The sequence below is a fragment of the Macrobrachium rosenbergii genome, chromosome 59, assembly GCF_040412425.1.
Source record: "Macrobrachium rosenbergii isolate ZJJX-2024 chromosome 59, ASM4041242v1, whole genome shotgun sequence".
NCBI lineage: Eukaryota > Metazoa > Arthropoda > Malacostraca > Decapoda > Palaemonidae > Macrobrachium > Macrobrachium rosenbergii.
The window spans coordinates 23721750-23736726 of NC_089799.1; the positions used below are offsets into that span (position 1 = coordinate 23721750).

At 35.7% G+C, this 14977-nt stretch overlaps 1 protein-coding gene across 1 annotated transcript; it reads right to left on the bottom strand.

Annotated features, from left to right (window-relative positions):
- Positions 1–1653: 1653 nt before the first annotated feature.
- Positions 1654–13861, bottom strand: LOC136837629 (uncharacterized). Its single transcript, XM_067102506.1, has 4 exons — positions 13715–13861; positions 8267–8886; positions 3661–3730; positions 1654–2706 (listed from the first exon to the last, which is right to left on the bottom strand). Exons 1-4 carry the CDS (start codon positions 13859–13861, stop codon positions 2137–2139), a joined length of 1407 nt encoding a protein of 468 aa, XP_066958607.1. The 3' UTR covers positions 1654–2136.
- Positions 13862–14977: the final 1116 nt, after the last annotated feature.

Below are 14977 nucleotides of genomic sequence, written 5' to 3' on the forward strand. Positions count from 1 at the left end.
ATATATATATATATATATATATATATGAATATATATATATATATATATATATATATATATATATATATATATATATATATATATATATATATATATATATATATATATATATATATATATATATATATATATATATATATATATATATATATATATATATGTATATATATATATATATATATATATATATATATATATATATATATATATATATATATATATATATATATATATATATTTGTGATCTACCTTAAAGTAGTCATTACAAAGCTTCATTATTTCACAAAGCAGAAATGTAAGTCTTTATTTGACACTGGGATGAATACGTAAATTGTTAAACCACCTGTAACATTCTTCACTGAAACTGATAAAACTGCAGTTGAATGCTGGCGAGGCAAAAGTACGAGACTTAGTAGATCCAAAAACTTTCATCATCTCAACGTACTGACCCCTAGAGACACTGACTGACATATCTGTATAGCAAAGAAGTTTCTTTTCATCTTATAAAACTTGAAAGGAATCTTGAAAGTTTCTTGAGGTTCAGTTAAGTCACTAAACCTCCATCAAAATTAAGTATATCTTAGTTAAACCAGACCACTGAGTTGATTAACAGCTTTCCTAGGGCTGGCCCGAAGGGTTAGATTTATTTTACGTGGCTAAGAACCAACTGGTTACCTAGCAACGGGACCTACAGCTTATTGTGGAATCCGAACCACATTATAACGAGAAATTAATTTCTGTCGCCAGAAATAAATTCCTCTTATACTTCATTGGCCGACCGGAGATTCGAACTCGCGGCCAGCAGAGTGCTAGCTGAGAACGGAACCCACCCTCCCAACGAAGAACTACTAAACCTTCATCAACACTTCACAGCTAATGCTTCTCATGACTGGAAGTAAATACCTGGGAATACCAGCTAAAAACAGATTACAAGGAGAGGAGCGAATTGGTTAATGATCGTGCTTGGGAATTTTATCTGCTGAAATCCATAGGTGTTCCTTTCGTATATCCGCGATTTGCAATTTCCCTCAATTCGCAGGTAATTCGTCATAGTAACTCATCACTTGCCTGACTTTGCGAGTTTTAAGAAAATTACGAAGGATGGGAACTTTGTTATCAAATTTGCATTCTTATTTCAGAACATAATTGGTATTTTGAATACATAACCTCAAAGAAATTTAACATTATTGTAAATTTACGTTCAAATAGATTGGACATGCCTTCTTGGATTATTTCATTAGTCGATAACTATAGTCTCAAGGCGTATTGCACTGATGAAATCCATCAGCTTCATTGGCGTTTTTGATGCTTAATGCAGCAAAAATCTAGGTTAATCTATGTTTTTATAACGATTACCTCCATCGTATTCTGATGTCTCAGCCTAGTATATAAAATAAAGCATCGCTTTATCTACACTTTTCGAATATTCGTATGTTTTGCTGAAATGTGAATTATGGAAGAAAACTTTACATGTTCTCATCTTATTATTTCAGCAACGATGAGAATCCCATAGATTCAGCACTTGTGTTATGAACATCGACGTCCTTTTGCATTTCTAATGGAAAAGAAACTTTTGATAAATTCAAGATTTCCTAACGATAACGTTCCTATGTGCCATTACATGCATGAAATTTGAAATTAATTCTTGTGGGTCTCGGCTCTGTTTTTATTGGTTTATTAGTTCTGAAATGATAACGTTCACTTTTTTATTATTTTATTTATTTATTTTTTTTTTTTTTTACTTTTAATGTATTCCGTTGTCTGTTTGTATAGTTCTTGAATCATTCTAGTGAGATTTCGAAGATGCTCTTCACTTTTACATAGACTATGAAATATGAAATAAATATGCATAAACTTTTCTTAATAATCTGGTTACACAACGTCATAACTTCAAGTAATATTTATTGTATATATATTTTTTTTATTAACAAGGGTTTTCATAAAAACTCGACAATTGTCAACTTTTTAAAATTTTTAAATTAGTAATATAAAATACAAGACAATGTTTATGTCTAGCAATTTGTCAAATGTTTTCCTTATAAAAACAGGGCACATAAAAGACATTATTTTGAAATGAACAATAATACTCAATGAAAATAAGTTATGTTGATAGCTGGGAAAGGTCTAGATAATTATTTACTTTCCATAGGAACCTGAGATTCCTCCATGACCTACATGACCTACAGAGATTCCTCCATGACCTGTAGAGAATCCTCCATGGCCACCAGAAAAACCTCCATGACCTCCAGAGATTCCTCCAAGACCTTTGGAAAATCCTCCATGACCTCCAGAGATTCCTCCAAGTCCTCCAGAGATTCCTCCAAGTCCTCCAGAGATACCTACAAGGCCTCCAGAGACTCCACCATGACCTCCGTATCCACCTCCCAAAGATCCAGCATGTCCCAAATTGAATACACTGAAGGAGGTGGCAGAACCTCCCCGGTGGCCTCCATAAACGCCTCCAGATGAGCCTCCATGTCCTACGAAGGAACCTCCATGCACTCCACGTCCTCCGAAGGAACCTCCAAGGACACCAGAACCATACCCACCTCCCAGGGAGCCTCCATGACTCACAACCACTGAACCTCCATGACCTCCGAAGAAACCTCCATGTCCTCCGAGGGAAACTCCATGTCCTCCATAGCCTCCATCAGCAAAGACACAAGAAGCCACAAGGGACAATGTGAAGGCGAATTTCAAGAATGCCTGCAACGAAATAACCAATTCATTATCCATATTTTTTTATGACACCTTATTTACAACATATAATTACAGATGTATCACATTATCTAACTCCAGTAGCAAATATACATATATAATCTTTGAAAAGTTGACAATGAAACATTCAGCAGCACCTATAAAGAAACAGAGGCTACACAAGTTTTCCACATCATCGTCATTTCAATTAAGGAGAAATTTCCACTGCTATTAATGTCTCTTTTAACCCATTAGGGGAAAAAATGGACGGAGAAGCAATGCAAAAGTGTTGATGCTTTCTGGTGATTAATTTCAGTATTAAAGAATAATGAAATGTTTTTATGTTGACAGTAAAGTGAGTCAGAATAAGTGAACTAGAGGGTGACTGATATAGTGTAATAGTGGCTATGAAAAAGTAAGGGATGTTATCATGGAAAATGTGATAGAAAAACTTAAAAAAAAGGAACCCAGGTAATTTCAGATATACTGAAAACTGCGGATATATATATATATATATATATATATATATATATATATATATATATATATATATATATATATATATATATATATATATATATATATACTATATATGTATATATTCATTTATATATGTAGTTCACAAACATTAAGCAACAAATGTATAATATCCAATTTCTTCTTCCCCGGTAATAATACCTTAAATGAATTATAATTAACAAGTGGTTCGTCACCTGTAAGATTCGATCCAACTACAACAACTACCTATGACTTCAGTGATGAGTTCTCTTACCATTCGGGTGTCAATAGAGGTATGAGATGATGCCGACTCTGCTGTACATATGCCCATAGAATGCATGCATTTATGCTTAGTTGGCATCAAAAATAACTAACTGTTTCAAATTTACCAATCGGCTGTCATGGTGGGGAGTGGATTGATGCACTCGACGGGCATATGTACTGTAGTCTGTATCAGTTTATAACTCTCTTGACAGCCGAATGGTAGGAGAACTCATCACAGAAGTCGGAGGCAGTTGCCGTTGGTGGATCGAATCTGCCAGGTGACGAACCATTTATTAGTTATAATTCCCCTTCAGTTTTATCCGGGGTAGTTCAAATTGAAAATTAAACGACATTTGTAGCTTAATATTTGGGTACATAAAAATATCACGATGATATGACAAAAATCCATGCATATAGGAATGCGTGTGTTTTGATTATGAGTCACCATATACGGAAACAGGAGAGAGAGAGAGAGAGAGAGAGAGAGAGAGAGAGAGAGAGAGATTGCTACCTACCATGCTGATTGAGAGTGATCACCGAATGCGAGGAAAAAATATTTTACTGAGCCTTTTATAGATCGAGCCTTCTCACAGTTCCTCCCTCCAGAGAGAAAAGAGGTCCGTAGCTTGAAGGTCATTCTTTTCTCACTTGAGGAGGAATTGAAAGGAACGTTAAATTTCTTTCCTCCGGAGTTAATTACTTGAGATGCTTTGGGTATAAAATATTTAAGTGGTTATACACGGTCATGGTCGAAAGTATTCTGTAAATGGCAAAACATTTTAATTCGTGTTAATTAATATTTCATTCCAGAGAAAATAATTAATTAGCTAATTTTATGTTATTTTGGTAAATTTTATGTTAATTGGAATTAATTATCCGTGTTTTCTTGTACCGGCATTCAATTATTTGGAACATACAATATCAAATGATTCATTTATGAATTTACACCCAGCATTGAGAATAATTTTGATTGCATAGATAATTCATGATAAATGTTAATAATATATTATTGACATTTACTATTCCTATTCACCTTCAGACTCCAGTATAGAATAACTCTCATTGTGTGGTTTCCAATAGACAAAAAAAAAAAGTATAAATACTGGGAACTGAAGATGGGTTCCAAGCGTGCACTCATGAGCGACATACAGAATAAAAGGTTTCCCTTGGTCTGGCAAAAGTACTAGACTATTTCATAATATATATATATATATATATATATATATATATATATATATATATATATATATATATATATATATATATATATATATACATATATTAAAAAAAAAAACAGCCCTAATTGGAAAAGTAGAATACTGCAAGCCGTAGAGCTCAAACAGGGATAGCAGCCCAGTCGGGAAAAATAAGTACAAAAGCAATTAATAAAAAGTAAAATGAGCGAATTAGCAATAAACAACAAAGGGAACAAAATAAGAAAATACAGTAATTGTTCGGTTTTGTCCTTCACGCTTCGGGTGCTGACTCTCATCTTAAATGTTTGGATTGAGTTATGTCATTAGTTTGGTTTATTTTGTTAACTCTTATTGCTGACTTGTGGAACAGACGTAAAGTCTGTTTATTATGTTAGTTACATTAAACGTACTACAATGAAAAACATCCTGTGCACTCTTCTTTACCTGATCTATCTGATTTTGATGGCAACACCAGTCAGACCACTGCCACAAGCAGTGTTTAGTTTTCCTTTATCAGGTTTAATTCTACCCAGTTTGCTAGGAGTTTTATCTTGACTACAGCTAAAATGTGGAATGATTGACGTTGTGCAGTTCTGGACCCTTCTGACCTCCAAATGTTTAAGTGGGGAAGGAATTCATTCCTGCTTTCTGCTGACGTCTCCTGGTTTTTTTCCCTGTTCCTCATATGTATTTCATTATTAGCTTTTCCTATAACTAGTCTCTGTACAGAGGTTTTTTCACTGTTCCTCATATGTATTTCGTATTAGCTTTTCCTATAACTAGTCTCTCTGCAGAGGTTTTTTCCCTGTTCCTCATATGTATTTCATTATTAGCTTTTCCTATAACTAGTCTCTGTACAGAGGTTTTTTCACTGTTCCTCATATGTATTTCATTATTAGCTTTTCCTATAACTAGTCTCTCTGCAGAGGTTTTTTCCCTGTTCCTCATATGTATTTCATTATTAGCTTTTCCTATAACTAGTCTCTCTGCAGAGGTTTTTTCCCTGTTCCTCATATGTATTTCATTATTAGCTTTTCCTATAACTAGTCTCTCTGCAGAGGTTTTTTTTCCCTGTTCCTCATATGTATTTCATTATTAGCTTTTCCTATAACTAGTCTCTCTCTTCCTGCGGGCTGCTTTCCCTTTGAAGCCCTTTACGGCTTACAGCCTACTGAGACTGTCCAAAATGGTTTTCAGCTGATGAGTTAGATAAAGGAGAGAAAGACAGACATCCCAGCATGAAACTGTTTCCTCCCACAATGAAATCCTCTAGAGAAAAAACAAAATCTGGCGTCGTCAATTACATACTTTAATTGCTGAATCGTGGACGACTCCTTGGAATAAAAACGTTAGTGTTATTAGCTATTTAATACGCATGAATAGAAGACTCATCTAAACCTGACTTCTCGCATCACCTTTCCCATAATGTTATAAGAAAACCATACAGAAATGACAAACACACTCTTGCCTGTTACTCATGTTCAAACCAAACCAACCAATCTCCAAATTTGTATCGCAACAGGTTTCATTTTTACACAAGAAATAGAATATTAATCTAGATACATTTTCTTCATCACCATTCATCCGAAATATTTTTCTTCTACTGCGAAACATTTCATTGTTCTGCGAAAATTATTATATACTAAATAATTGCTTTACACATTATCTCCCTAGTCTAAATCCATCCTGTTCTTTCCTTGTGATCTTTTCGTGATCAGTCTTACTTTCCCAATGTATATCTAACAATACTCGTTCCTGGTATATGTTACTTCCCTGTAATATGTTATGTCCTCGTAATGCGTATAGACTTCCACTATAATATTTACCTCGATACAAAAATCGTTATTCTCTCGTAAACATACACCTTACACATACTGGCCAGCCAATCAGTCATATTTTCACTCCCCAAACTGAAGCATCTCACATGTAATCCTCTTAAACTTTTGGGGTCTTTCCATTCTACAACCTCTTGATTGCATAGACAGGAAGGCACGAAATTGAATCAGTTTGTTACTTTAGGATAGCCATTTACGCCGTACATAATATTATAATTTAATTTTTTTTATAAGTGTCATTTCAAATCTCCATTACATCAGAATGCAGAAATGTAAAGCTTTTTCTGACAATGGAATAGATGCGTAAATTGTGAAACCAACTGTGATTTTCTGGACTGAATTATATGATTAAAGTTGAGTGCAGGCGAGACAAAGATACGTAACTTACTCTAGCTCAAAATCTTTCATGTTTTCAACGCACTGACCTCTAAGGCACCGGTTGCTATATTAGTGTAGAAAAGTTGTTTCTTTACATCTGACAAAACTTAAAATGGCTGTTGAAAGTTTCTTGGAAGTAAGTTAAATCACTGGACCTCCATGATCATTTCACAGTTAATGCTTCATATGATGAGAAATAAAGACCTGGGAATACCAGTTACAAACAGGTGACAAGAAGAGTAGCCATTCAGATAATGATAGTGCTTGGGTAACTGTGTTTTATGCAATCCACGTGTTCCTTTCAGCTCTCCTCGACTTGTACATGATTTGTCGCATAAACTCTGTTCATGACTTTCCTGTCTTCGTGAGTTTTAAGTAAATTACTTATCAATATGTACATTCTTGTTTTTAAGCAACTCTGATCCTGGAGGTATTTAACCTCGTATGAAAATGTTACATGAGAATAATCTTTTTTCCAAACATATTCGACATCTCTTGCTGGATTATTGTGTTGGTTAATGACTATAGTCTCAGGGCGTTTTATGATTATGAAATCCATCAACGTTTTTAGCGTTTTTCTTTGTGCTACGATACTCTTGACTACTCTAGGTTTTGAAAACGATTAAACGATTGACACAGTCTTATTTTGATACCCAGGAAAAATATATGATAAAATAGTGGTTTGTCTTGTTGATTTGAATGTCCCATGTTTTGGTAGAGTGTAAATTTAAGTTGGGAATGAAAAGCTTTCCTGTTTTACACCTGGGTCACGTCAGTTTCCGAGTAACGGAAAGAGTCCTTCAGATTCTTTACTTATGTTAAGTTCATTGACTTCCCAGTGTGTTTCAGATGGGAAAGAAAATTTTGCTAAATTCAAGATTTCGTGGTGATATTATTCGTAAATACTGATGATGATATTCGTAAATACTATTACATGCATGGAATTTAAAATTAACTCTCGTGGACTTGGTTCTGTGCCTGTTAGCTCATTATTTCATAGATGCTCTTTTACTGTTATAGACGGTATAGACGGAGCCAATGAAAATAGTCAACACAAATTTCATACTACAAAAGCATTGACAATGATTCTAAATAAGAAATACGTATGTATTCATTCGTTTTTTATTCTTTGTTGCTAGAAGGTCATAATTTTCAAGTGACTTCCAGTGTATATTTTTCTATGTAATTCATAAAGGTTTTCATTAAGACACGAAACTTATTCATTTTTTTATTCCAAAATTAGTCATATAAAATTTAAGAGGGTGTTTTTATCTAGAAATTTGTTAGGCTTTTTACAAAAAGATATGATGCGTAGATGGCATTATTTTGAACATAATTATTATATTCTATGAAAATAAGTTATGTTTATAGTGAGGAAAGGTCCAGTTTATAATTTACTTTCCATAGGAACCTGAGAAACCTCCATGACCTCCAGAGAATCCTCCAAGACCTTTAGAGAATCCACCGTGGCCACCAGAGAATCCTCCATGACCTCCAGAGAATCCCCCAAGACCTTTAGAGAATCCTCCATGACCTCCAGAGAACCCTCCAAGACCTTTAGAGAATCCTCCATGGCCACCAACGAATCCTCCATGACCTCCAGAGAATCCTCCATGACCTCCAGAGAACCCTCCAAGACCTTTAGAGAATCCTCCATGGCCACCAACGAATCCTCCATGACCTCCAGAGAATCCTCCATGACCTCCGGAGAATCCACCGCGACCTCCGTATCCACCTCCGAAGGATCCAGTATGTCCCAGGTTTACTACACTGAAGGAAGTACCAGATCCTCCCCCAAAGCCTCCATAACGGCCTCCAAATGAGCCTCCATGGCCACCAAAGGAACCTCCATGTCCAACAAAGGAACCACCATGTCCACCAAAGGAACCTCCATGTCCACCAAAGGAACCTCCATGCAGTCCTTGACCTACGAAGGATCCTCCATGTCCTCCGTAGCCTCCGTCAGCAAAGACGCAGGAAGCCACAAGAGACAAAGTTAAGGCGAACTTCACAAATACCTACAATGAAATGACAAAAAGTATTATTTTAATAATATTTTCAATTCTTTTCAACATGGGATTCAATACACAATACGTTGTATAACCTGGAAAGAAAATGGGGCCGTTGAAAGTGTTGCCAATGTGGCATTCAGTAAATACTTATGAATCAGAGTGCTTTTGCATTAAACATGCAAAAACGAAAAAGAAATAAATTTTTTGGAATAAAAAAATTGGTGTTGAATGTTATGTTTTGTTGTTTGATTTCTGGTATATTGAGAATAGATCCAAACGATGGTGAAAATTTTTTTGTTTTTAATTGGAGGTAACTTAAATTAAATATGAGGATATGAAGCCAATGAGATGGAAGAAGAATCTTTAGAAACTCAACTGGAATACACCAAGGGACTGCTAAGCTAACTTTGAGATGATCTGGCCATGTGGAGAAGGGGAAAACAATATGCTGCTGAAAATTATGTATTTTTTTAAGTTCTAGGAGGAACTCAAAGGCAGAAAACAAGTAAGTATTGGCTAGGCGGATTGAAAGAGGCGTGTGCTGAAGTGTGTGAAGGGGCTCCAAGCACAATGATAAGTTTTTCTGAAATCATATGAAGCAACAAAAGCTATAGAAGATTTTTACAGAAGAGGACATCATCGATTTTGCAAATAGTGATCGAAAACTACGGAATTAATATTTGTTTCCCCTTATTATAGGATAGAAGTGACAGAGGAGTAATATAGTGGTGCTGATGATGTCTGGTGATGAAGTTTATCAAAAAAATGTTTTAATATCTAAACGGGAGATTGACTCGTTCTGTGTAAAAATATATATAGGACAAAGTTTACAATGTCTCGGTAGGTTGAGTTATAGGTAACGAAAATGAATAAATGATTGCTGTTAATGATAGTGTTGACCTGAGATCATTAAGGAAAACTGAATATCCAGGAGGAAGTTCTAGGAAATATTTGTAAGAGGAAAGGTGGAAATGAACAGAAGCAAGAGTAAGTGTAAGACGGTAAATGGAAATCATGAAGATGCAGTAATGAGACTTAATATGGGCGGTAGGAAAATGGGAACCTTTTATTACTGTAGGTACTTAATAGAGGCAATTGATGTTTGTATAATACAAAAAATCAAAGAGGAGTTACCGTTTAACTATAGGAAGGAAAAACGCGTCATACGCAAAAGATCTGGAAAATAAGCAGTTTCGTGTCTAAGGAAGACAAGTTGAAATATCCGAGAGGTTAAAAAGATTGAAGAGGTGGGAAATGTGTGGCTGCATAAACGTGTTAAAAAAGGTCATTGTAAGGGAATATATGGACTGGAATGTTTTGAGATGGTTTGGCCATGTTGAAAGAATATAAGATGATTGGTTGGTGAACAGAGTGTATAATTAAAAAATGTTGAGAGGTAGGAGGAGGGGAAAACGTAGAAAGAGCTGGATAGGAGGAATGGAAGAGGTACTGGCATGGGAAGTCTTTAATATCCATAGAATTAGAGAGTGCTTGCAAGAAATATAGGATGATAACAATTTGTTATAAAGAGCAGATAATGTATTCGAAGTTTTCTACATGGGGAAACTTCGCTGTGTAAATAACGGTGAATGTGGCAGACTATTGTCTTGCATATTCTATGAAACCGCCCCCTGAAAGAAGAAATGACCCAAAACACAACACTTACATTATACAATATGTATATATATATATATATATATATATATATATATATATATATATATATATATATATATAGTGTGTGTGTGTGTATGATTTGGTTAGGAGTTACAACATAATTCAACAAACACAGAGAGAGAGAGAGAGAGAGAGAGAGAGAGAGAGAGAGAGAGAGAGAGAGAGGGAGAGAGAGAGAGAGAAGACCTACCATTCTGAGTGAGTGTGATCGACGAATGTGAGGAAAAGATTTTCCGCTCGGTCTTTTATAGATCAAACCTTCTCTCAGTTCCTCCATTCAGAAGGAAAGAGACCCGTAGCTTCAAGGTCATTCTTTTCGCACTTGCGGAGGAAATGAAAGGAACATTAAATTTCTTTCCTGTGCCGGCAATTAACGAGAGGTATTTTTGGATTATAATCTTTCAAAGACTTCATTTACGGTCTGGGTCAAGAGAATTTTACGTGAGTCATGTACCTCGCGTAAAATTTTAATTTGTCACAGTTGTATTGAATTCTTTAAAGTCTATTTATTTGGACAATCATCTACACATAAAAAATTATGGGTGATCGAATTTTAAAGAATTTATATATAAAAAGATATATATATATATATATATATATATATATATATATATATATATATATATATATATATATATATATATATATATATATATATATATATATATATGTGTATTTAATAGTTTCATGAAGTTACATTTTTATCCTCTATGCTCTTAGTCTTAATCATCGCATTTTGTACGACTTCGAAAAGTAAAAAATATGTTCTAAATTGTCAACAAAATTAGGACGTAATTGGGAGAAGAAAGTGCCAAAGTTCCATTTGGCACACCGACTCATTTCCCTGACATTGGTTTGTTTTCGCTGCTGTTTTTTTTTTTTATTATTTTTTATCACTAATTTGCCCCGAGGTCACGTCTAGCGCACCTGACTGTAGATATTTCTGTTTGTTTGAACTTTAAAGGTTGTGAATAGCAATTTTGATTTCTTCATGCTTTGAATATGAAGAGCTTTGAAATTATTGAATTTTAAAGGTTGTGAATAGCAACTTTGATTTTGTCTTCATGCTCTGAATATGAAAAGCTTTGACAATTATTGAATTTTAAAGGTTGTGAATAGCAATTTTGAGTTCTTCTTCATGCTTTGAATATGAAGATCTTTGAAATTATTGAGTTTTAAAGATTGTGAATAGCAATTTTGAGTTCATCTTCATGCTTTGAATATGAAAAACTTTGACGATTATTAATTTTTAAAGGTTGTGAATAGCAATTTTGATTTTTTCTTCCTGCTTTGAATACGAAAAGCTTTAACCATTACTGAATTTTAAAGGTTGTGAATAGCAATTATGATTTCTTTATGCTCTGAATGTGAAAAACTTTGACAATTATTGAAAATAAAACCATCGATCGTGGTAACAGTAGGGTTGTAATGAGGCAGTGAAACTTCCACAACACCACATGTACCCTGCAACAGTTGCCCATAACCAAAGATTAAATATAACATTACAATACAACCAAAACTACCAAGTGGATTGTTTTGAATATGTGTAATTATTACTCGGGTTCAGTGTACATTGATCGTGATATTTCCATTTCAATATAAGAGAAATTTCAACGGTTATTCTCGTTCATTATTATTATTATTATTATTATTATTATTATTATTATTATTATTATTATTTATTATTATTATTATTATTATTATCTTTTGTTTTTTGGTCTATCACAGTCATCCTAATCGACTGGGCGGTTGTTATACTGTGGGGTTCCGGGTTGCATCCTGCCTCCTTAGGAGTCCATCACTTTCTCACTATGTGCGTTATTTCTAGTAGCACACTTTTCTGCATGAGTCCTGGAGCTACATCGGCATCTAGTTTTTCAAGATTCCTTTTCAGGGATCTTGGGATCGTGCCCAGTGTTCCCTATGATTATGGGTACAATTCCCACTAGCACATTCCATATCCTTCTTATTTTGATTATCAGGTCTTGATACTTATCAATTTTTTCTCATTCTTTCTCATCTCCTCTGGTATCCCATGGTATTACGACAATGCTGTGGTACCTTCTTCTTAATTTTGTCAATCAACGTCACGTATCACCCCGTCTGTTCTGATACCATTGTCCCAGAGGATCTTTGCCTGATCATTTTCTATCATTCCCTCAGGTTGGTGTCGTACCACTTATTACTGCAAGCTAGCTGGTGTTTCTTGCACAGGCTCCAGTGGAGGGTTTTTGCTATTGAATCATGCCTCTTTTTGTACTGGTTCTGTGCAAGCGCCGGACATTCGCTTGCTATGTGGTTTATGGTCTCGTCTTTCATATTGGTTTATGGTCTCGTCTTTCATATTGCATTTCCTGCATATGGGTGAGATGTTATTTCCATCTATTGTTCTTTGGACATATATGGTTCTTAGGGTCTGATCTTGTGCCGCTGTTAGCATTCCTTCTGTTTCCTTCTTGAGTTCTCCACTCTGTAGCCATTCCCATGTTTCTTTGCTGGCCATTTCTTTTGTCTGTCTCATGTACTGTCTGTGCATTGGTTTGTTGTGCCATTCCTCTGTTCTGTTTTTCATCCTCCTGTCTCTATATATTTCTGGGTCTCCTTTTACTTTTATCAGTCCTTCTTCCCATGCACTCCTTAGCCACTCGTCTTCACTGGTTTTCAGATATTGCCCACGTGCTCTACTCTCGATGTTGACGCAGTCCTCTATGCTTAGTAGCCCTCTCCCCCCTTCCTTTCGTGTTATGTATAGTGCTCTTGGGTGTAGTGTTTTGTGTATTGTCATGTGTTTTCTAGTTTCCTGGTCTATGCTGCGGAGTTCAGCCGTCGTGTCCACTGCTCCTGCGCTGTGTCTGATTACTGGTACTGCCCATGTGTTTATGGCTTTTGTCGTGTTTCCGGCGTTGAGTTTTGACTTGAGTATCCCCTTAAGTCTCTGCATATATTCTTTCCTGATCGTGTCCTTCATCTCTTGGTGTTTTATATCCTCTCCTATTATTCCTAGGTATTTATATCCTGTCTCATTTATGTGTTTGATGCTATTCCCGCCTGGTAGCTTTATCCCTTCAGTCCTTGTTACTTTGCCTTTTTGTATGTTGACCAAGGCGCATTTTTCTATTCCAAACTCCATCCTGATATCCCCAAATGCAATCCTTACAGTCTGGATTAGGGCAGCTATTTCCTTAATGCTCTTACTATACAGCTTGATGTTGTCCATGAACATCAGATGGTTAATTCTGTTGCCTCCTTTCTTGAGTTGGTACCCAGAATCCATCTGCAGCAGTACTTTTGTCATGGGAATCATGGCTACTACGAAGAGTAGTGGGTACAGTGAACCACTTTGAAAGATGTTAACCTCTGCTAGTCTTATCCCAGAACTTGCAAGTACTGTATTCCACTTGTGCATTGTATTTTTAAGGAAGCTGATGGTGTTTTCCTCTGCCCAATATTTTTTTCAGGCATTCTATTAGCCACTTATCTAGTAACATGTCGAAGGCTTTCTTGTAGCCAATCCATGTCATGCTTAGGTTGGTTCTCCTTCTCTTACTATTCTTCATTACCATTTTGTCTATTAGGAGCTGGTCTTTTGTGCCCCTACACTTCCTTCTGCAGCCTTTCTGTTGGTGGGGGATGGTGTTTGTATCCTCTAGGTAGTTGTATAGCCTTTCAGTGATGATACCTGTTAGTAACTTCCACATTATTGGTAGGCAGGTGATAGGCCTGTAGTTACGTGCTATATTTCCCTCATTCTTGTCTTTCTGTACTAAGGATATTCTCTCTGTGGTCATCCATTTGTGCGCATGGTGGTTTGTGATACAATGGTGGAGTTGTTCTGGTATTCGTGGGTGTAGGGCCTTGAAGTTTTTGAGCCAGTATCCATGGACTTCATTGGGGACCTGGGGCTTTCCAGTCTGGATTGCTCCATATGTTTTCCCAGAGTCTCTTACTTGGTTTGGCTTCAAGAATTTCCTGGTAGTTGTCTTCCTCTCTTAGTTGGGTGTATAGTCTTTTCTGGTTGGTTCCGAAGAGTTTGCTATGTTGGTGGCCTTTATTCCTGTTCATGTACCGTTGGATCTTTTGTGCTTTGGCTTTAAGCCTCTGTTTTATATTTTCTATTATGTTGTTTAGTCCCTTCTCCTGTACTTTGTATTTCTCATTCAGTTCCTCTCTTGTTTTCTTGCTTCCTAGCCTCTTTTCTGCCATCTCTTTCAGTTTACTCAAGTCAGATCTCATTGCCATGACTTCTTTTTTCAGGCGCCTTTTCCAAGGCGGTTGCTGTTTTGGTTTCTGTTGGGTTGGTTGTGATGGTGGTGTTGGTGTTTGTATCCCCATGAGTTCTACTACTAGTCTTGCTCCTGCATATGCCAGGTTATTTGTTTCTATGATACTGGTGGTGTGGATTAGTTTCTTTATTTCATAA

Bases quoted from the DNA above. Each gene is read 5' to 3' on its own strand.
- LOC136837629 (XM_067102506.1), bottom strand. From the start codon at position 13,861: ATGATTCCCATGACAAAAGTACTGCTGCAGATGGATTCTGGGTACCAA. The intron at 8,887-13,714 runs GTAAGGATTGCA...ATTTCATTGTAG, and splicing joins TAGCTGCCCTAATCCAGACT to GTATTTGTGAAGTTCGCCTT. The intron at 2,707-3,660 runs GTTATAAACTGA...ATTTCGTTGCAG, and splicing joins ACCATTCGGCTGTCAAGAGA to GCATTCTTGAAATTCGCCTT.